The sequence below is a fragment of the Kogia breviceps genome, chromosome 19 (genome assembly GCF_026419965.1).
Source record: "Kogia breviceps isolate mKogBre1 chromosome 19, mKogBre1 haplotype 1, whole genome shotgun sequence".
NCBI classification, from domain to species: Eukaryota; Metazoa; Chordata; class Mammalia; order Artiodactyla; family Physeteridae; genus Kogia; species Kogia breviceps.
In genome coordinates this window covers 2,516,144-2,537,950 of record NC_081328.1, presented here as the reverse complement: position 1 = coordinate 2,537,950, position 21,807 = coordinate 2,516,144, and the positions used below count along the sequence as shown (strand labels likewise).

Genomic DNA, 21,807 nt, shown 5'->3' with positions numbered 1-21,807 from the left:
GTCCTTTATGCAACCCTGTTTAGGGTATATACCTTTCTGCAGTATAACATTATGTGTTTTTTTTTTTTTGCGGTGCGCGGGCCTCTCACTGCCGTGGCCTCTCCCGCCGCGGAGCACAGGCTCCGGACGCGCAGGCGCAGCGGCCGCGGCTCACGGGCCCAGCGGCTCCGCGGCACGTGGGATCCTCCCGGACCGGGGCACGAACCCGCGTCCCCCGCATCGGCAGGCGGACTCTCAACCGCTGCGCCACCAGGGAAGCCCACATTATGTTTTTTTGAATCACAAAATGTTAGTTGTAAAAAAAAGACCTCAGAGATGATCTCACTGAACGTGCTTATTTTATTTACGAGAAGAACGAGGGTCAGAACACAGGTCTGCCTGCCTGCTATCACCTTGCTGGACAGGACGGGGAGCTGGGGCCAGATCATGCGGTCCCCAGGGCTGTCATAGAAGAGAAATGCCCAGGAGACATCCTGAAATTCTCTAAGAGGCCTTATTATAAAATTAATTTTGTTATTAAAAACGGAACACGCCATCTATTCTATGACATCTCTCGGAGCCCTCGAGGAAGAAGGTGCATTGTAAAACGGAGCGGTCACATATAACATATCCCAGTCACAAAAAGGCTGAGAGATAATAGTTTACACTGGATACACTGGACATGAGTCCAAGGTTATGTCTGCTTCAGTCTCCGTGGGCATGTTTGTAGGAAGGTGACCGATAACCATCTAATGAAAAAAATGCCACGTCAGTTCACCTCAGGTTGGATCTAGTAATCTGAAACTACTTGTGGGATCACAGAGGATCAGTCCAGGAAACCAGCCTCGAAGTCAGAACCTGGGCAGGATAACGGAGACCAGGGCGGGGACCCGCTTTATGGAAGCGGGAGGATGAAAAGTGTCGGCGAGGCTGGCATCTGATGAATGTCCTAAGAGTGCAGCTCGGTGCTGAGCAAACCCCCACCGGGACCTGGACTCAGCTCCGTCAAGACGGACGAGTGAGATACAAGACGGGGAAGACAGCCTTGGTCAAATACTTGAGAGACGCGGTGACTCATTCTTTAAAACACATCTGTGGCTTCCTGTGTCTGAGCAGAAGCTCAGGGCTAGACGGCAGCCTAAGTGCCTTGGCCCTGCTCCACAGCCTTTCGCCTGGCCTTGACTCCCCAGATCCCATCTCCTGGCTCTGCCCCTGCAGCCCCTCCGGAGCCCCTGGGACTTGGATTCCTACATGTTTCTGGCTCTGTGAGTGTGTCTGGCCGTGGAATCTGACGGCCCCTGCCCTGACTTCCTCTCCTAAAGGAGGCCGTTCCAGCCCACCTGGAGGCTGAGGGGTTAAAAGTGCCGGCATGGTCACCACACACTTCTTCGGGGTGGCTCGGTAAGAGTAACGAGAGACACTCTGATTCTTCTTCAGCTCAGCTAGGACCAATGGAAGGGGTTTCTCTATGCCTTACCCTTTCCTCCGGAAAGCCGTGATTTCCAAAGTTAAGGAAGACACGGGATTGGAGGGTGACAAGGAGAAAGGGATGGTAGAGAAGAGTAAATCTGCAGGACAGTTCGGTGCAAGCAAAGGAGCTTCCTTCTCACCTGCTGGGCAAAAGGAAGCTGAGATGGGGCAGGGCCTCCCCTCCAGGAGCTGCATCCAAAGACCGATGTTAGTTGCCTCCGCGGTCTTGTAAGGGGTGACTGAGCGCAGAGCTAAGGCTGTGTTACCGGTGTGCGAGGTCAGGGGACAGCATACTTTGGGCTACACGCAGAGGTTTCCCCAGGAATGCCAGTGACTGGAGATTCTGGTGTTTTCTTCCTCAGCCTTGCAGTCCTTTCTGCTCTTGAATCCCTATCAGGAGCCTGCTCCCACGCCCGCACTCCAAGCAAAAAGACCCAGTGACGCCCCCTCCCAGGCGACCCGATCCACGCTTGTCCGCTCCACTTCTCTCTCATGGGAATTTGGACCTGCGACTCAGACACAGCTGCCCAGAGGTTCCCAAACATCACTGTGCCTTAGGATCATCTGGGGAGTCTGTAAAAAATGCAGAATCCGGATCCCTCACCCCACTAGGTCAAGAGGATTACGGTAGAGCCTAGGGACGCATTTTTGCAAGCACCACAGGTAATTCTGCTGCACCAGGCCTACAGGTCAATCCCTGTGTTCTATGAAACACCATTCCAGTTAGTCTGTTTGGATGGAGGGGGGCCATGCAAAGCCAGGGCCATGTAGGCCATAAGCACAGGCCAAAGCAGAGGGGAGACCGTGTGGCCCTGGTGTGCTTTGGGCAAGTTACTTAACCTCTCTGTTGCTTCCTTTCGCAAGTGGAGTAATCACAGTATCCACCTCACAGGACTGAGAAGTAAACAAGTTAATATATTTAAAGCATGCAGAATAGCACTGGATACAGAGTGAGGGTGAGGGTGTGTCAGCTATTATTATTACAAAGCTGCTGATCCTGTTTCACTGGAAGAGGAAGGACCGGGGAGGAGGAAGAGGCAGAAGGGATGGCTCGGGGGAGGGAGGGCTTCGCTGGACGCCGGCGTCCCGCACGCCACGCCACTCCCCTGGTGTTCCCACCACGCGGCTCGGGGGGCCTCTGACACTTTCGGGTTTTCCGCCTGTAATGCTCCCCTGCTGCTCCTTCAGCGGCCGGCCTTTCACGCATTGGTGAAGCGAAAAGTCCCGTCTTTGGGAAGGCCCGCCCCAGATCTCAGGTCAGGGGAAGCAGCGCTCCTTGGAGACCTTCCTCTGCCCCTGCCCTTGTGCTCCGTCTCTGCTCTTGCCACGGCGTGATGAAAGTGTATGTGCTCATCTTCTCCCTAGCCCGGGGGGGGCGGGGGCTTGAGGGGTGAGTCTGTGTCGCTTAGCAGTCTGGTTCCAGCTGTCAGCACAGGCCAGGTGTGGAGCCAGGCAGAGGGGAGCCTGGGACACCTGCTCCGCCGTGGCTGGTCCTGCGCAAGCCTCCACTACCCCCAGATGCACCCAGTGGGCTGGTGGGGGCATTGAGTCTGAACTTGGCGGTCAGAGAAAGACTAATAGCCAAGTCAGAAACCACAAGTTCATTCCTAAGACCTAACAGCCAAGGACCTGTCGTATGACTATATCCAAAAATCATTCAAAGGTTTAGGAGATTCATGGACTTGGTTTCTACCACCTCCTTGAAAAAAAAAAAAAAAAAAAAAAGAAGGGATTAATATTTATTGAGCAGTTATACTTGCCAGGCTTTGGGTTCCGGATTTAGTTCAAATAAGGGGCCTGTGAGGGAGGCAAGCAGCACCCCTACCGTGTAGCTACGGAGCCATGATTTTTTTTTTAAAAAATATTTTATTTATTTATTAATTTATTTGGCTGCGCCGGGTCTTAGTTGTGGCATGTGAACTCTTAGTTGCAGCACGCGTGTGGGATCTAGCTCCCCGACCAGGAATAGAACCCAGGCCCCCTGCACTGGGAGTGCGGAGTCTTAACCGCCGGGCCGCCAGGGACGGCCCCAAAGCCATGATTTCTAACACGCAGCTGTCAGCTGCCCAGCACTACCTGGCACAAAAGACGAAGTGATGGAAGACCCTCAGGTCTAATCCTGGAGGTGGACAGGAAGCCCACACTGCAGACACTGGTGTATGACTAGTCAGTCTTCTACTCTATGTATCACGCCAGAGTGAGCGGCCATGGGGATTTATTTCACGAGGTTAATGATGTTTCTAGCAAGGCCACGGGACAGTTTTATTAGTCAAATAAATGATGATACAGGTATCCCATGGACTATCATGCAGTACTGAAAAATGAGCTCTATCTGTGCTTGTATGCAAATATATATTTGTGAAGTATTGAAGGTATGGAAGTTTACACATCAAGAGGTTAACAGTGGTTTCTTCTGAGGAGAGAAGTGTATGGAAGGAGACATTCATTTTATTCACTTGACGTATTTTTTTGTACTGCTTGTTTTTACAATGAACACTGTAAATGTTCCATTATTAAATGTTACTATTATTTTCATAACAGCTTGGTTGAGATATAATTCACATGCCATGCAATTCACTCACTTAAAGTGCACAATTCCATGTGTTTTTGATTTTAGTATGTTAACAGAGTCGTGTAACTGTCACTGCAGTCAGTTTTAGGACATTTTCATCACCTCAAAAAAAAATAAACCCCATTATGAGTCCCTCCCCACTCCCCTCTCCTCCCCACCCCTGGCAGCCACAAATCTACTCTGTCTCCATGGATTGGCCTGTCCTGGGTGTTGCAGATAAACAGACTCGTACACTATGTGGCTGTTTGTTCTCTGGCTTCTGTTTCGGTTCATCCGCACTGTAGCGTGTGTCGGCACTTCACTCCTTTTTGTGGCTGAATACTATCCCACTGTGTGGACAGCCCACATTTTGTCTGCCCGTTCATCAGCTGATGGGAATTTGAGTTGTTTCTAACTTTTGACTACAGTGTACAGTGCTGCTGTGAACATTCATGTACACGTTTTTGTTTGAATGTCTGTTTTCAATTCTTTTAGGTCTTTGCTTTGGAATAGAATTGCTGGGTAATGGTAATTCTGTATTTAAGTTTTTGAGGAAGTGGCCAAACTGTTTTCCAAGACGACTGAACTATTTTACAAACCCACCAGTGCATGAGGGCTCCAATTTCTCTGAATCCTGGCCTACACTTGGTATTTCCCTTTTAATTTAATTTAATTAATTAACTAATTTATTTTTTGCGGTACGCGGGCCTCTCACCGTTGTGGCCTCTCTCGTTGCGGAGCACAGGCTCCGGACGCGCAGGCGCAGCGGCCACGGCTCACGGGCCCAGCCGCTCCGCGACATGTGGGATCCTCCCGGACGGGGGCACGAACCCGCGTCCCCTGCATCGGCAGGCGGACTCTCAACCGCTGCGCCACCAGGGAAGCCCTTAATTTTATTTTTAAAAAATGGTCAACCTAGTCGGTGTGAAGTAGTGTCTCACAGTGGTTTTGATTTCTATTCCTGTAATGACTAATGATATTGAACATCTTTTCCTATGCTTATTGGCCATTTGTATATCTTCTTTGGAGAATTAGCTATTCAAGTCCTTTATATATTATTTTATCTGTTATGTATACTATACTATATATAGTATATAAGGTATATTACATTTATATCTATCTACCTATCTATCTATATCTGGATATTAATCCCTTATCAGATACATGATTTGCAAATATTTTCTCTCATTCTGTGAGTTGTCTTTTCACTCTCTTGAGAGTATGCGTCAGGCACTAAAGTTTTTAATTTTGATGATGAAGTCTATTTTTTCTTTTGTTGGTTGTATATGCTTTTGGTGTCATATCTAAGAGGGCTTTGCCTAACCCAAGCTCATGAAGATTTGCTCCTATATTTTCTTTCAAGAGTTTTATAGTTTTAACTCTTATATTTAGGTCTTTTTGAGCTAATTTTGGGGTTTAGTGTAGGGAAGGGGTCCGAGTTTGTTCTTTCGTATGTGGATCTCCATTTGTGGAAAAGAGTATCATTGCCTCATTGAACTGTCTGAGCAGCCCTGTTGAAAACCAACTGACTGTATGTACGAGGGTAACAGTATTATTAAAAAAAGAAAGAAAAAGAAAACCTAAAAAAGAATAAGTCCTATAAATCCTTCCAGTACAGAAACTGGCTAGTTAAGCTGTGGCTCGGCCTTGCAGAACTAGGTCTATCCCACCATGACAGTTTTGCCAAAGTACTACCACAGTGTCTTAAATTGCAACACATACAGGAGGCAGCTGCAATTTTTCTTATCCCAAGGGCTCTCTGGAACATCCCACAAATGACTAAGAATTATTTCTTGGAACTTGGTGTTATGGAGAAATAATCTGACAAACGGACCCAATAACCTTTCTTCTGGATCCTAACACTCTGCCTATAAGACGTGCGTGGTAGAGAATTAGTTGCCTCTTATCCGAAGTTTTTGGTTCCTGGTACAATTTTTGTAGATGCCGTAGACTGAATATTTGTGTCCCCTCAAAATCTGTGTGTTGAAACCTGTGTCCCCAACGGGGTGGTATTTGGAGGCGGGGCCTTTGGGAGGTGATGAGGTCATGAGGGCAGAGCCCTCATGCGTGGGATTAGTGTCCTTATAATAGAGACCCCGGAGAGCTCCCTTGCCTCTTTTGCCAGGAGAGGATACAGCAAGAAGAGAGCCATCTGTGAACCAGTAAACAGGCCCTCACCAGACACCAAATCTGCTTACACTCTGATCTTGGACTTCTCAGCCTCCAGAACTGTGGAGACATAAATTTCTGCTGTTTGTGAGCCACCCAATCTACGGTATTTGGTTATTAAAAGGTCTGCTGTTTAGTTTTCTACATCTCTATTCAGCTTTTCTGATGCAAGGACCCCAGCATGTCACAGTGGACACAGTCTGCCGTGGAGGTCATGAAATGTACAAGTGCTTAGCAAAATGGAAAGCACTTAAAAGTATGTCAGCTATATCGCCAAGCTGAGCACATAAACCTCCATTTGCAGAAGAACAACCATGTCTAAACGTGTCCCGCTCTGCTCCGCATAAGGTCTAGGCGCTTGTGGTAGGGTAGCCGTCTCATCCAGTCATTGTATGTAGAAGAAAAGAAAAGCCCAGAGAGGGGACATTATTTGCCAAAGGGAGCACGGCCGGTTTGTGGCAGAGCTGCAACCTGAAGCCCCATTTCATGGCCCCCGGACCAGAGCTCTTTCCGTCACACTGCACTTCCCTCACTTTCTTTCCTCTGGTCTTGACTTCCTCTTACTCATTCTCCCTTGAACTGCTATTAGCAGGACTCCGTTTAAGGGGGAATATGGACTTTCACTTACAGTGCCAGTAACATTTCCACTTCACTCTCTTCCCTCAAACTCCATCGAAAACAACAAAAGGAATAACAGTTATAGAGCATCAACTTTGATGAAGCAAAAAAACCCCAGCATATCAGAAAATCAGAAAACGTAAACATACCCGCCTAATACGGTAAGATCTGCCTCGGAAAGGGGGGCGTACAGCTGGCCGGCAGATGCTCCACCTTGCATCTGCTTTTAGCAGGATGTGAAAGTCACTCAGAATCAAGCCTCACCATCCTCAGCAGCACCAGTCCTCTCTGATTAGCACCGTGAGAACCAGAGAGAATACTGGTCAAGGAGAAGCACACTTTGAAGGAGAATCATGTTGATAAGCTATTTCTGGTGCTGTGACATCATGTCTCCTTGTCCCAGCAGAGTACCAAAAGGCGAATGAGAAAAAAACACAAGGGCTTCCCTGGTGGCGCAGTGGTTAGGAATCCGCCTGCCAACGCAGGGGACACGGGTTCGAGCCCCGGTCCGGAAAGATCCCACGTGCCGCGGAGCGGCTAAGCCCGTGCGCCACAACTACTGAAGCCCGTGCGCCACAACTACTGAAGCCCGCGAGCCTAGGAGCCCGTGCTCTGCGATAAGAGAGGACACCGCAACGCGAAGCCATCGCACTGCAACAGAGAGTAGGCCCCGCTCGCTGCAACTAGAGAAGGCCCGTGTGCAGCAACAAGACCCAGTGCAGCCAAAATTAAATAAACAAAATGAACTTTAAAAAAGAAAATGCACGAAAAATACAGGTGCCTCCGTGGTACAGGAAAGAGAATATCTGAAGAGCTGCAGTTGAAGACAGTAACATTCAGTAGAAGTTTCGGATGGCGTAACCACTGGACCGCCAGGGAATTCCCAGAAATAATATATTTTAAAATAAACCTAATGAAACTTTTGGTTTACAAGTAATGTATGCTCACTATCAAAACTATGGAAAATACAGAAAAGTGTCAAGAAAGTATACACTGCTTTTTAAACTCAACATTATATTATGAACATCTTCCTGGGTTATTAACTGCAGAGAAGACTCTGAATTGTGGCTTAATGTTCTCACTGTGGCTATAGAATTAACTGCCTGCTGCTAAATTAGGTTGCTACCAGCTTTTTGCTATTATGAAGAGTGCTGTAATGAATATCACAATACACAGTCACCTTGAATCCTATTTTTGTGGTATATTTGCAGCCTCTTCCAAGGAGTAGAATCAGCCACAAATACACGCTCTGTTAAGGCCACCGTCCCTGGTCCCACTCTACTTCTATACTGACTCATGGGGCTTATGTGACTTGAAGACCAGTCATGTGACTTAAAGACCCAGCCTCCCTTCAGCTCCCAGAATAACCCGCCTTTGAAGTAGCAGGGAAGCGGCTTTCCACAGTCACACAGTAGCTCGGTATCAGGCCTCCTCCCCTGGTTCCTTTTCTAGGAAACATTCCTGTCCTTCGTGCCCTTTGGGAGGACGGGAGCCCTGCCCTGCTCTTGCCAACTGGGACTGGAGCTGTGCCCTTGCCCTGTGCCCAGGCTCTTCTTTGTGTATTTGGAGAAAGCCTGCGTGGAGCTTTGTTTTCATGTCTTATAGTGAGAGGACGCTTGGTCAGATCCACTCTGGCAGGCGGCATACGGTCTTTTCCGGTTTTTGGAGGGGGAAGGCTCTTACTGGGTCTTGAGAGAGAGGGGGGGGGGTTTAATTACAAACATGACCCCAACAGTCCCAGACTCTCTGCTTTGTGGCTTCTCTTTCACTGTATGATTTGCCTGGATTTATTGGAAAACACAAAGACTTCCAGGAACTGCTAGCAAGCCAGGCTCATTTACGTTTCATACTAGGTACTGGATTCTGTTTCCTTGTTCAGCTCAAATTAGCCTGTCAAAGTCTTGGGCTTGTTAATGCCGGAATGATGTTAAGACAAGCACTGGGAATGAGATTTTCATGATGCTGAACCCTTAGGACAGTGGAGCCAAGCTTACAGAATGGCAAAAATCAAGAGATGTAGAAAAATTCTTCCAAACCAAAGTACTCATTTAGGACTTTCCAGAAGGTTAAAAATAACTACGCCAAGTCAGGGATCAAGACTGTTTCACTTAATTAAAAAGTGAAAACAGTTTCACTGAAGTCTCAGAAATTGCTTTGCTAGTCACCATTTCTGGGTAAATGAAGAAAAAGTGAGGAAGGGGGTCTGGGACATCCAAGTTCTCGAGACCACACATGTACGTGCTGCCACGGGAAGAAAGCTTCTGGTATAAGCGGGGTCATTCATTTATTCAACAAACATGAACTGAGCAACTACCGCGTGTCAAGGGTTCAGACAGAGGGTGCGGATACGGGGATAAAAGATACAGAGGGGCTTATGGCGCAGATTAAAAAACTAGTGTATGTGCTAGGATAGAACGGGACAATGAGACTATAACCAAAGTGCCTAAGAAAATCTGGGCAAATCAGGGATGGTGCTGCAGAGTCTAAGGTAATCTTGAGCTGGGGTTTGAAGGATGAAGAGGAGTTTGCTAGAGGGCCAGGGTGTGGGCTGCTGGGAAGAGGAAGCGTGTGGAAAAGGGCCAGGCACACGCATGGGTGTGGACGCAGAGGAGAGCGTGGTGTGTTTGCCGCCCAGCTTACATACGAGGACACAGGTTGGGGCGCTGGGAGTCCTCCCTGTTTTGGGTGTGGGAATAGCGGTGACGTGGCATCGCAGGTGCAGGACGCTGGCAGCAGGGATCAGACCACCGTCAGCTCTGAGACCCCGCAAGTTTTGCCCAACAGTTGGTCATTGGGCCCGGAAGCATGTTAATGGGCCTGGGTTAGAACCGGAGGGTCTGCTTTGTTTTATTCTGTCACAATCAGGCCCCCCCGTGAACCCCGCATTTCCAGCCAGAGCCCTTTGGAGCAGCTTATCTGACCCTGTGCCCACTCACCCCTCCAGAATGAGGCCCAGGAGACAAGCACAGTGTTTATAAAGAGGCTTAAAAGCATTGTTATCTTTTCAAGGAATTCTATTCTATGTTTTGAACTTATCAAATCAAATATTATCGAAACGTACGCAGAGTTATTCCTAATTTAGCCTTCACTTGTAGGGACAGAAGCTGAGTACAGAGGGAAGAACGTTTTATTCCTTAGGTGGAGTAGTCTTTAAAAAATATAATACATCAATATAACCGTTTCACTGTGCTTCACTTCATTGCGCTTCAGAGATGCTGCATTTTTTTTTTATAAATTGAAGGTTTGTGGCAACCGTGTGAGAGCAAGTCTGTTGGCGCCACTTTTCTGACAGCATTTGTGCTCTTCGTGTCTCTGTGTCACATTTCAGTAATTCTTGTAACCTTTCAAGCTTTTTCATTACTATCATCATATTTATTATGGTGATCTAGGATCAATGATCTTTGATGTTATTATTACAACTCGCTGAAGGCTCAGATGATATCTATTTTTTAATTAAGCTATGTATGTTGTCCTTTTAGACATAATGCTACCGCATACTTAATACACTATAGTGTCGACATAACTTTTATATGCACTGGGAAACCAAAACGTTCCTGTGACTTGCTTTATTGTGATATTTCCTTTATTGCAGTGGGCTGGACCTGAACCTGTGATATGTCTGAGGTCTGCTTGTACTTTTTTTTGTTTGTTTTCACATCTTTATTGGAGTATAGTTGCTTTACAGTGCTGTGTTAGTCTCTGCTGTACAACCAAGTGAATCAGCCATGTGTAGACATATATCCATCCCCATATCCCCTCCCTCTTGCATCTCCCTCCCTCCCACCCTCCCTATCCCACCCCTCTAGGTGGTCACAAAGCACTGAGCTGATCTCCCTGTGCTATGCAGCAGCTCCCACTAGCCGTCCATTTCACATTTGGCGCTGTGTATACGTCAGCGCTACTCTCTCACTTCGTCCCAGCTTACCCTTCCCCACCGTGTCCTCAAGTCCGTTCTCTACATCTCCATCTTTATTCCTGTCCTGCTCTAGGTTCATCAGTACCTTTTTTTTTTTTTTAGATTCCATATATGTGCGTTTCTGCTTGTACTTTAAAAAGTAATATAGGCTTCCTAAAAAAGCAAAAGCAAAATAAAACTGTACAGAATTCTGTGGAATTAAGAAGTGCAAGTGTCCCTGCCTGGTCCAGTTAAGTACCAGCTACTATTAACGAGTCTGGTATATGTTCTTTTACAAATTATCTATATGTACAGAAATGTGTGTTTACTTTTTGTTTTGTTTTGAAATGTAAATGAAATAATGCTGTGGACTCTTCCTAATATCCTAAGAGGCACAAAAGCAACAAATGAATACTAAATCTGTAGGTGACATTTCCCAATCGCATTCAATTCCCAAGTAACCTGGAGAGGGTCTCTAAGCCCCTTCTAGGCCTGAACCTTGGCACAATGAATGTTTCTGCAAACTCAGCAGTGGTGACTGTCAGGCCAACACCTAGTACCCGTCTCCTGGACCCTGAACTGTTCTTCTCTTTCTTCAGCATCTAGCACAGCGCCTCCTTTCCCAGTCCAGGCACTTAATATGCATCTGTTAATAACATGCAGTTAAATATCATATGATTCATTAAATTAGCAGAACCCACAGATATTAAGGAGCTAGGTAAAATTACCCAAAGTATCCATTTGGTTGTCTGATTACTGAGAGCCTTCTCGTCTTGAGACCTGAACTTTTTTCCCTCTTTAAGGGGTTGGATAAGGGTTTACTTTTTTTTTTTTTTGCGGTTCGCGGGCCTCTCACTGTTGTGGCCTCTCCCTTTGTGGATCACAGGCTCCAGACACACAGGCTCAGCGGCCATGGCTCACGGGCCCAGCCGCTCCGCGGCACGTGGGATCTTCCCGGACCGGGGCACGAACCCGTGTCCCCTGCCTCGGCAGGTGGACTCTCAACCACTGCGCCACCAGGGAGGCCCAAGGGTTTACTTTTTAAAAAAATATTTATTTATTTATTTGGTCGCATAGGCTCTTAGTTGCAGCAGGCGGGCTCCTTAGTTGCAGCACGTGGGCTCCTTAGTTGTGTCATGCAAACTCTTAATTGTGGCATGCACGTGGGATCTAGTTCCCTGACCAGGGATCAAACCTGGGCCCGCTGCATTGGGAGCATGGAGTCTTATCCACCGCGCCACCAGTGAAGTCCCTGGATAAGGGTTTACTTGACTGAGCTCCTCTGGCTAAATGTCTCCCTGAAATCCAGCCTCGAAGTTCAGAACAATGGAAGAAAGCACACAACATCAACCAAATGTTCTCTTAAACACACATTGGTCTTTCAAATATACTAACAAAGTGGTGACCTATTTTCTCGCAGAAAGTCAGGAATCAATTCTGTCTTCCTTTCTGCTTTCGAGTCCTAGCACTGACTGCCATTTGTTAAATGTCTGGCCTCAGATGAGTCTCTTAAGCTTTAGTTTCTTTGTGTGAAACTAAAAAAGGATAATAAAGACCTATCTTTCTACAGTTAGTGGAAGAATTAAATGAGATGACCTTTGTGAGATTGTGAGTCCTTCGTGGAGTTGACAAAGCACAGTGACCAGAGAGCCTCAGCTGGAACGCCAGCTCTACCACATATTAGCTGGGTGACCCCTGGCAAAGGACTCAACCTCTCACTAGGCCTGTTTCTTATCTATCACATGGAAGAAGTAATTGGATTATTTTGAAGGTTTTAAGATCACGTATTTAGTATGGTCTTTGGCACTGACAATAACAGTTTAATATACATTTACCATTATTATTCCGAGTGTGGGTCCTCCATAAAACTTTTTTCTCTTCTCTCTCCCCTTCGTTCTTCTCTTTGACCCATCTAAATAACCCAAAGCAAGATTCCAAAGCTCTGCTTTTTCTGGGTTAGGAAATGAGAAGCTGAAAGACTAAAAGTTGCATGCTGCTAGGGACTGAATTGTGTCCTCCCCAAATTCATATGTTGAAGCCCTAACCCGCAATGTGACTGTATTTGGAGACGGGGTCTTTAGGAGGTAATTAAGGTTAAGTGAGGTCTTAATGGTGGGACCCTAACCCTATAAGACTGGTGGTCTTATAAGAGGAAGAGAGAAACTTCTCTCTCTCTGCTACATGGGAGCAGTGAGGAGACGGCCATCCGCACACCAAGAAGCAAACTCTCTCCAGAAATCGACCCTGCTGCACCTTTATCTTATACTTCCAGCCTCCAGAACTGTGAGAAAAAAATACATTTCTGGGGACTTCCCTGGTGGCTCAGTGGTTAAGACTCTGCGCTCCCAATGCAGGGGTCCCGGGCTTGATCCCTGGTCAGGGAACTGGATCCTGCGTGCATGCCACAACTAAGAGTTTGCATGCTACAACTAAGGAGCCCGCCTGCTGCAACTAAGGAGCCCACGTGCCACAACTAAGACCCAGCACCACCAAATAAAGAAATAATAATTTAAAAAACCACTTCTGTTGTTGAAGCCACCCAGTCTCTGGTATTTTGCCATGGCAGCCTGAGCAGCCTAAGATACCTGGTTTCCTTGAATCTTCAAACTGGCTTCCTGAAAGTATTTATTTTTAACAAGTTTACTAACCCCCTACTATAGCATCTTCAAAGTAGGGGATGTTGCTGAAGCTGCGTGATCTTCGGGAGATGTAAAAATTGTAATAGATTAAGTCAGAGTCTTCGTTTCTTATTGAAAGGATGCATGAGCCAACATGAAGAGGCCAAAGAGGAGACAACTGGAGTATCAAAGAACACAATGACTTAAACTGAAAAACCCGACACATGAACACAGGAGTTCCTAATGAAATAAAGCAGTGGCCTCCCCATCCAAGAAACAAACAAACAGTGGGTTACCATCGGAGGCATGTAGGGGGTCAACTCCTATTCTGAAAACGGCGATTAAAGGGAAAGAATTAAGCATTTAGCTTGTCTTTTGGGATCAAAGTACCTATCAGGGTAACTAAATAGCCCCAGTTGATAAAGTTCTGCTTTATAGGAGAATATATAGCTAATACATTTGGAACAGAGGAGACATTTAGAAAGTCACCATTTTGCAACTTCTAGTTAATTAAGGATTCGTGAAGGCACCGTGTGAAAGGCTGATGTGGGTCTTTCCAGTGAAAGGGGCGGCCATTTGCCACGTGAGCTCGCTGAGAGTGAGGCACCCAGTACGTGTGACAGATAGTCACATGCGTGACTAAAAGTGAGACAGATTGTACATGTCCTGAAATGACGGAACAGGGAGTACATAGTGCAGCTTCTTGCCCCCGAAAGTTAGCGTTCGTTTCCAGTTTGCAAGAAGTATAGAGGATAGAGGAACTACTTAGGTAAAACCACGCAGGAGCAGACAGACAAATCCTTCTGTACGACAACTGACTCAGGTTTTCAACAATCAGTGACAGGGTTGGTGGGGGGAGGGATACGCAGAATATCAACCAGGTATAATGTGTGCACTTTGTTTACATCCCGATTTGAACCAACCAACTGTGAAAAGACATCCTTTTTTTTTTTTTTCTGTGGTACGCGGGCCTCTCACTGTCGTGGCCTCTCCCGTTGCGGAGCACAGGCTCCGGACGCGCAGGCGCAGCGGCCATGGCTCATGGGCCCGGCCGCTCCGCGGCACGTGGGACCCTCCCGGACCGGGGCACAAACCCGCGTCCCCCGCATCGGCAGGCAGACTCTCAACCACTGCACCACCAGGGAAAACCAAGACATTAATTTTTGAGCTACTTGGAGTAGCTCAAAATGGACTGGGTGTTGGAGAAACCAAGGAATTGCTGTTACTATTAATTTTGTTAGATGGATAATAATGACATTGTGGCTACATGAAAAAAAAGTCTATCTTCTTAAATAGTTTTTTTTTTTTTTTTTTTTTTTTTTTTGCGGTACGCGGGCCTCTCACTGCCGTGGCCTCTCCCGTTGCGGAGCACAGGCTCCGGACGCGCAGGCTCAGCGGCCACGGCTCACGGGCCCAGCCGCTCCGCGGCACGTGGGATCCTCCCGGACCCGGGCACGAACCCGCGTCCCCCGCATCGGCAGGCGGACTCCCGACCACTGCGCCACCAGGGAAGCCCCAAAGTCTATCTTCGTAAGAGATGGATCCCGAAGTACATAGGGGTAGAATAACCTGATGGTTGGGTTTTCTTTAAAATACTTCACACACAGGAGGGATAAATTAAGAGACTGGGATTGACACATACACACTATATATAAAACAGATAACTAATAAGGACCTACTGTAGAGCACGGGAAGTCTACTCAATACTCTGTAATGGCCTCTACAGGAAAATAATCTAAACAAGAGTGGATACATGTCAAGAGTGGATACGTGTATATGTATAACTGAGTCACTTTGCTGTACACCTGAAACTAACACAACAGAGTAAATCAACTCTACTCCAATAAAAATTAAAAAAAATATATATAACAGCTAAGTTATAACTGCAAAAAAACCACAACTTCACACACAACAGATGTTATGTGGGGTTAGATGAAGTACGTACGGCAAAGGCTCGACAATCCCTGGTCTCAGATTACAGGCATGTGGGGTTCGTAATACTATTCTTTACACTTTTGACATTTTTTTTTTTGGCTGCGGCATACGGGATCTTAGTCCCCTGACCAGGGATCGAACCCGTGGCCCCTGCAATGGAAGCGCAGAGTCTTAACCACTGGACCGCCAGGGAAGTCTCTGAAATTTTTTATAATAATTTTTTTTAAAGATTCAAGAGAAGCAGCTATCTTAAGACAAACTGAAGAGAAGTTGAAAAAATTCACTTGCATCACACTGTCACTTAAAAACAAGCGTGAAACTATTTTCTGTGGACTTCTCAAGTAAGATGTTCTTATCTGCCCGCGTTATGTTTGTGTCGTTTGACTGTACCACTGCATTTTTATTGCCAACGAATTTCCACTTGTTAAAAGATAAGTTTACCTGTTGTCAAGAATCATTACGTTGGAGGGTGGAATCCCCAAAACATCACAGCTCTGCAACAGTTCCTTCTTACGAATCTCCCCTTGATTGTAGTAATTTCCTGAGGATAACAATACATAGTTGTCGATTTCTTTCTCAGTGGAGATCTATCGGTTCACTCATTCTTATCTCATCTTGTTCCCTATAGGATTTCAGCTACCTGACAATTTTGTGGTGGTGATAAAAAGTTGAAGAAAACGCAAGGCTAGGATTACTATCAGACACTCCTGTGAGAAACAGTCTTTAGAATCACCTTCAAATTCTTCCCCATCTCTGTGTCTCTCCCTGTGTCTGTCCATCTGCCTGCCTGTCTATGTAGCTTTCAGCCCCAAGCTACAGGCTTTGAGCACCTGCTTTGCAGTTTAAACAGATTTAGAGGGCTTCCCTGGTGGCGCAGTGGTTGAGAGTCCGCCTGCCGATGCAGGGGACACGGGTTCGTGCCCCGGTCCGGGAGGATCCCACGTGCCGCGGAGCGGCTGGGCCCGTGAGCCGCGGCCGCTGCGCCTGCGCGTCCGGAGCCTGTGCTCCGCAACGGGAGAGGCTACAGCAGTGAGAGGCCCGCGTACCGCAACAACAAAACAAACAAACAAAAAAACAGATTTAGGACTGACCCTTCTATAACCACTCAGAACAAGTCAGGCATCTGGACACACTATTTGTTTGGGCCCCTTATAATTTAATCTTATTTATTTTTTAAATTATAGTTGATTTACAATGTTGTGTTAATTTCTGCTGTAGAGCAAAGTGACTCAGTTATACACATATATACGTTCTTTTTAAAATATTCTTTTCTATTAAGGTTTATCACAGGATATTGAATACAGTTCCCTGTGCTCTACAGTAGGACCTTGTTGTTTATCCATCCTATGTATACTAGTTTGCATCTGCTGACCCCAAACTCCCAGTCCGTCCCTCCCCCACCGCCTTCCCCTTGGCAACCACAAGTCTGTTCTCTATGTCTGTGAGTCTGTTTCTGTTTTGTAGGTAGAAGCATCTGTGCCATATTTTAGATTCCACGTACAAGTGATATAATATGGTATTTGTCTTTCTCTGACTTCACTTAGTATGATCATTTCTAGTTGCATCCACGTTGCTGCAAATGGCATGATTTCGTTCTTTTTTTTATGGCTGAGTAGTATTCCGTTGTATGTATAAACCGCACTGTCTTTATCCATTCACCTGTCGATGGACATTCAGGTTGTTTCCACCTTGGCTATTGTGAACAGTGCTTCTATGAACATAGGGGTGCGTGTATCTTCTTGAATTATAGTTTTGTCCTGGTGTATGTCGCTTGGTCCCCTTTAAATTGATGGTCTTCAAATATCTGTTAAGCACTTATTTAAAGAGGCTGCTCCTCCTGAGTGTTACAGGAAAATAGCCTCCTTCGGAGCTTAGTGACCAGCCATCCCAGCAGGTCCCTGAGGATCTGGACCGCATCAGCACCCCAAATAGCTTACGGATTCCTTATTTTCCCAACACATACACTATACTTCCCAAGAACAGTTCTGTTAAGTAACTGCTCTGTATCCTTATAAATAACATACAGTGACGTTTCGGTACCGCTTAAATTGCCCCTATGAGCAATTATCTAGCTACCGGCCCCCTTAGTTCAACTCTCCAGCAGGTAACCGCATGTGTGCTTTGTGCTAGTTACTTAGCTTTCCTGAGCCACGGTTTCCGTACCTGTGCAGGTGGATGATGGCCATCTCCAAAGGCTTTCCTAAGGATGATATGAGAAGACACATCTACCTGGTTAGGAGCTCAGCGTTTATCTTCTCTTTCCTTCACTGCTTTACCTTTACCTTCGCCCTCCGCCTCTCCTTCCTTCCTGGATTATAATTCTTCCTCATCATCCAGATCAAATGCCATCCCCTCTGGGAAGCCTTCTGCTATGTTCCCTGGCAAGCAGTCATTTCCAGTAGTCTGCCCAGAAGTATGAACTTTCCTCCGCGATCTGATTATTGATTCCTAAATGTCATTGACCTGAAAAGCCACGGTCTCGCTCAACTCTGTATCACCCTGGTGTCGGCGCACTGTAGGTGCTCCAGAGGCCGCGAGCGGGCCGTGGCTCTGCTTACTGCTGCAGAAAACTCAGAAACTCCCAAGTGAAACCTTTCAACTTTGGCAGGGGTTACCCTAGGGCTAGTTTTGAACTGCTTGAACCCAGATAGGAGACAGTCATTACATTGTATCTGATAAAAGGACTAACCCCCCAAAGACTCCAGAAAATAGCTTAATTTTGTACTGTTCTCATCACAAATTTTTGAGTCAGAAATTGTCAATTTCTGTGATGGTCATTATATTTTAGGTTCCCCTCTCCCATTTTGTCTCAAGGTTACTTATCTTTGGTGATGAGTAAATAGTCTAACACACACAAGTGACGGGATTCCTAACCTCAGAGGCCGAGCACGTCAGACAGTGGTTACAGTTGTGAGAAACAGCTTAGAAGTGAGGCCAAGGTGCTTTTGGAGCTGGTTTTATTGCTTTGTGTTTGAACTGAGGAACGTAGAACAAGTTGGGGAGTTGAAGTCAGAGAGCATTTTCAACATTTTCGTTCAGTCTGGTGAACACGTAGGTACTTCAGTGGAGTAAGTGTCTGGGACCCTCCAGCAGCTCCTGACTGGAATTCTCTAGAACAGTGTCCCCTGGGTGCATGTGGGGTACACAGGACAATCTGCTGGGATGGAGGAAAGGTTTTGGAACTTCTCCTCCTAATTTGTTTACCTTGTCCTGTATAAATGTCAACTTTCATTGTTTTAGACTGTACACATTAATTCAGTGGTCCAGCTACTTAATATAATTATAAATAAATGTACATATAATGGGAGTATATGCTCAAAAGCTTTTACCAATAGGAAAATGTAACCAAAAAAAAAAGCTTGGAGATCATTATTCTAGAAGGCAGAAAACAAATGGGATTAATGTAGATTTATTTATATAGAACTACATTTTGTGCGTGTGTGTGTGTATGTGTGATAACTAATACTTAGTAATACCTAGCAAACATAATGACATTTAATAGAAATTAAATTCACTTTGTAAAAGACCCACATTTACACAGCACAATGTATAAAGGTAGACATTTGTTTTACCTTAAAAATTCATTTATTTATTCTAAATAGGTAAAAAGACTTACATGGTTAAAAACACAAAGAAACAAAACCGTATAGATTTTTTTTTTTTAAAAGCCCCTCACTCACTCCTCTAGTTACCCATTTTCCTACCCTGGAAGTTTTAATTTGTTAGAATGAGAAGTGGTTTGAGAATCAAGGCATCGTGGACCCAATACCTGGCCTTCCACTAACTTTGTGAACCTGAAGAGATTCCTTAAGTTCCTGGGTTTCAGGAATGCTAGCAAGGGTTTTCCTTGAACAGGACTAAGCTAATTCTAAAATGTATTGGGAAGAAAAAAAAGGTCCACATTTTCTCAACTATAAAATGGGGGAGTTTAGGTTCTGTACCACTTAGGGTCTACCCAGGAAAACAGAAACCATATCAAATATTTACATCGGTAAGAATTTAATAAAAAGAATTTGAAACGTAGCTGATGGAGGAATTGAGGGCCAAACAGGGAAGAGTGAGAGACCTAGAGTGTAGTGACGGAGGAAGTAACTACCAACCCTAGGCTGGAGAGGTAAGAGGAGGCAATATCACTCAAGCCTGAACCAGGTTCCCCAGGAGCTGAAACCCAAAGAGCTGGGCCAACTTCCATTAGAAGGTGTCCACAGAGCCCAGGTGGAGAAATCACGATGTGCGTATGTGTGTGTGTGTGTACACACACACACACACACACACACACACACACACGGGAAGGATCATGTCCCTCTGATGAACAATTTGAAAGATGGAAGCAGCAAGAGGAGACAGGCCAAGAGACTGGATTTGCGAGGATCTCTTTCAAGCTGAAGACAGACTGATAAATCCTGTCTAAGCCGAGTGAATGGGCATGGGGGCTCTAGAGCCACTCACCCGTTTGGTTCACTGAATACCAAGACTCTCCTAGACTCGGCCAAGGGTTTGTGACCGCGCGGGGCGCCAACGGGGACTCTCAGAAAGAAACAGGAAAGAGGAGGAAAAGGGGGCAGGGCCTGGGTTGGTGGCCTATTGGGGAGTGCCCTCCATGTGCGGGCCATGTCATAAACATTTTGATAACATTCTTTTTTTCTATCCTTTTAGTCCTCTGGCTTTCTTGCCCAGCTTTCGATATTTTCGAGATATATATATACACAGAAATATATACATTTTTTTTTTACAAAATAGAGCCAGAGGTATGTAACCTTTGAGTCCTATCACTCTCTTAAACATAATTCATATTTATCTTGTTTATTTTATTTTTTTGGCTGTGCCACGCAGCAGAAAAATCTTAGTTCCCCAACCAGGATCTTAGTTCCCTAACCAGGGATCAAACCTGTGCCCCCTGCAGTGGAAGTGCAGAGTCCTAACCACTGGATCGCCAGCGAAGTTCCCATAATTCATATTTTAAATATTACTAATTTATCCCATTCTTAATAAGATGCAGTCAATCTTAAGATCATATATTTTTAGAAATCCCAAATGTATTGGGTCAGAAAAAGAGTAAAATAGATGAGACTAACACTTTTGAGCCTGGATCTAAATTTATCTCAATAAGGAAAATTTTGAATAATTATTCATGATTAAAAAGCAATAGTGAAGGACTTCCCTGGTGGCGCAGTGGTTAGGGATCCACCTGCCAATGCAGGGGACACAGGTTCGAGCCCTGGTCTGGGAAGATCCCACATGCCGCGGAGCAACTAAGCCCGTGCGCCACAACTACTGAGCCTGTACTCTAGAGCCCAAGAGCCACAACTACTGAGCCCACGCGCCATAACTACCGAAGCCTGCACGCCTAGAGCCCGTGCTCTGCAACAAGAGAAGCCACTGCAATGAGAAGCCCACGCACCGCAACGAAGAGTAGCCCCCACGTGCTGCAATTAGAGAAAGCCCGCGCGCAGCAACGAAGACCTAGCGCAGCAACGAAGACCTAGCGTAGCAACGAAGACCTAGCGCACCAAAAACAAAAAAAAACAAAAAACAAATCAGGGGTAAAAAAAAAAAAAAAAAGCAATAGTGAAAATAACCTGATAAGTTCTGTTTTAGGAAATATGGTGAGTCAAATGTCTGGAGAAACCCCCATAGAATACCTGAACATGTGAAATAAAAGGCAAGTATGTTTTAGAATGTATGGCTGAGCTGGCAGGAAAGTAAGGGCTGTCTTTGGAGGTCATAAACAGTAGGTAAGCACAAATCCAGACAGGTAGGGCGGAGCTGAAGCCAGGTCAGTTGGTGGCCTGAAGTCGGGACAGGAGATAAAACTTGGGCACGGATAAGGAAACCGCCACACGAAGATAGGACCCTCAGGAGGCAATACCTACAGTGGGTGAACTAGGGGAACCCACCCCCGAAACAGTGGGGCTACTTCTGTGTCTTAGACTTGTTTCTAGCGGAAGGGAAAATAAGAAAAATGTCACCCCCTGAGAACTGTCAACGACTCACTTGCCTTCACTTGGCGTGGCTCACTGTCATTTCCAAATACAGCCACTGCAATAATTCTAGTCCACGTGCACCTCTAGAACCTTGCTGCTTCCCGTCAGGAGGTGGTATTTCTCTCTTTGAGCCTGGATGTGACTTGTGACGGCCTTGACACACAATGCAGTCAAAGTGATACTACGGGCTCTCCAAGGCTAGGCCACAGCAGGCAACGCAGCTCCCCCAAGGGCAGGCCCTCTCGCATACTTGCCCAGGAACCCAGTCACCAGGCTGTGAGGAAGCCCAGGCTACGTGGATTGACCGTGTGCGGATGTTCTGGCCCACATCTCTAGCTAACTCAGGTGATTTCCAGTCTCCAGCCTTTGGGTATTGCAGCTGAGGCGCTAACCTTCATGGGGTAGAGACAACTGCTCTCTGTCTGAAACCACGAGAGATGATAAAGTGTTATGATTGTTTTAAGCCGCTAAGCTCCGAGGTAATTTGTTACACACCATCAGGCAACTGATGTACTTGAGTCTGGGCCCTGAATTTACACTACCTCTATTGCCTGAAAAGTCTCCGTCTAAAATTTTAATTTAGAGTGA

General features: G+C 46.0%; 1 protein-coding gene across 2 annotated transcripts in view; it reads right to left on the bottom strand.

Annotated features, from left to right (window-relative positions):
- The window catches only part of PIGL (phosphatidylinositol glycan anchor biosynthesis class L), a 53,540-nt gene that overhangs the window by 25,818 nt on the left and 5,915 nt on the right, over window positions 1-21,807 (bottom strand). For both annotated transcript variants that reach the window (XM_067021767.1, XM_059048477.2), the window contains exon 2: window positions 15,677-15,776. In XM_067021767.1, the coding sequence (XP_066877868.1) occupies window positions 15,677-15,776 (100 nt within the window). The remainder of the gene's footprint in view (window positions 1-15,676; window positions 15,777-21,807) is intronic.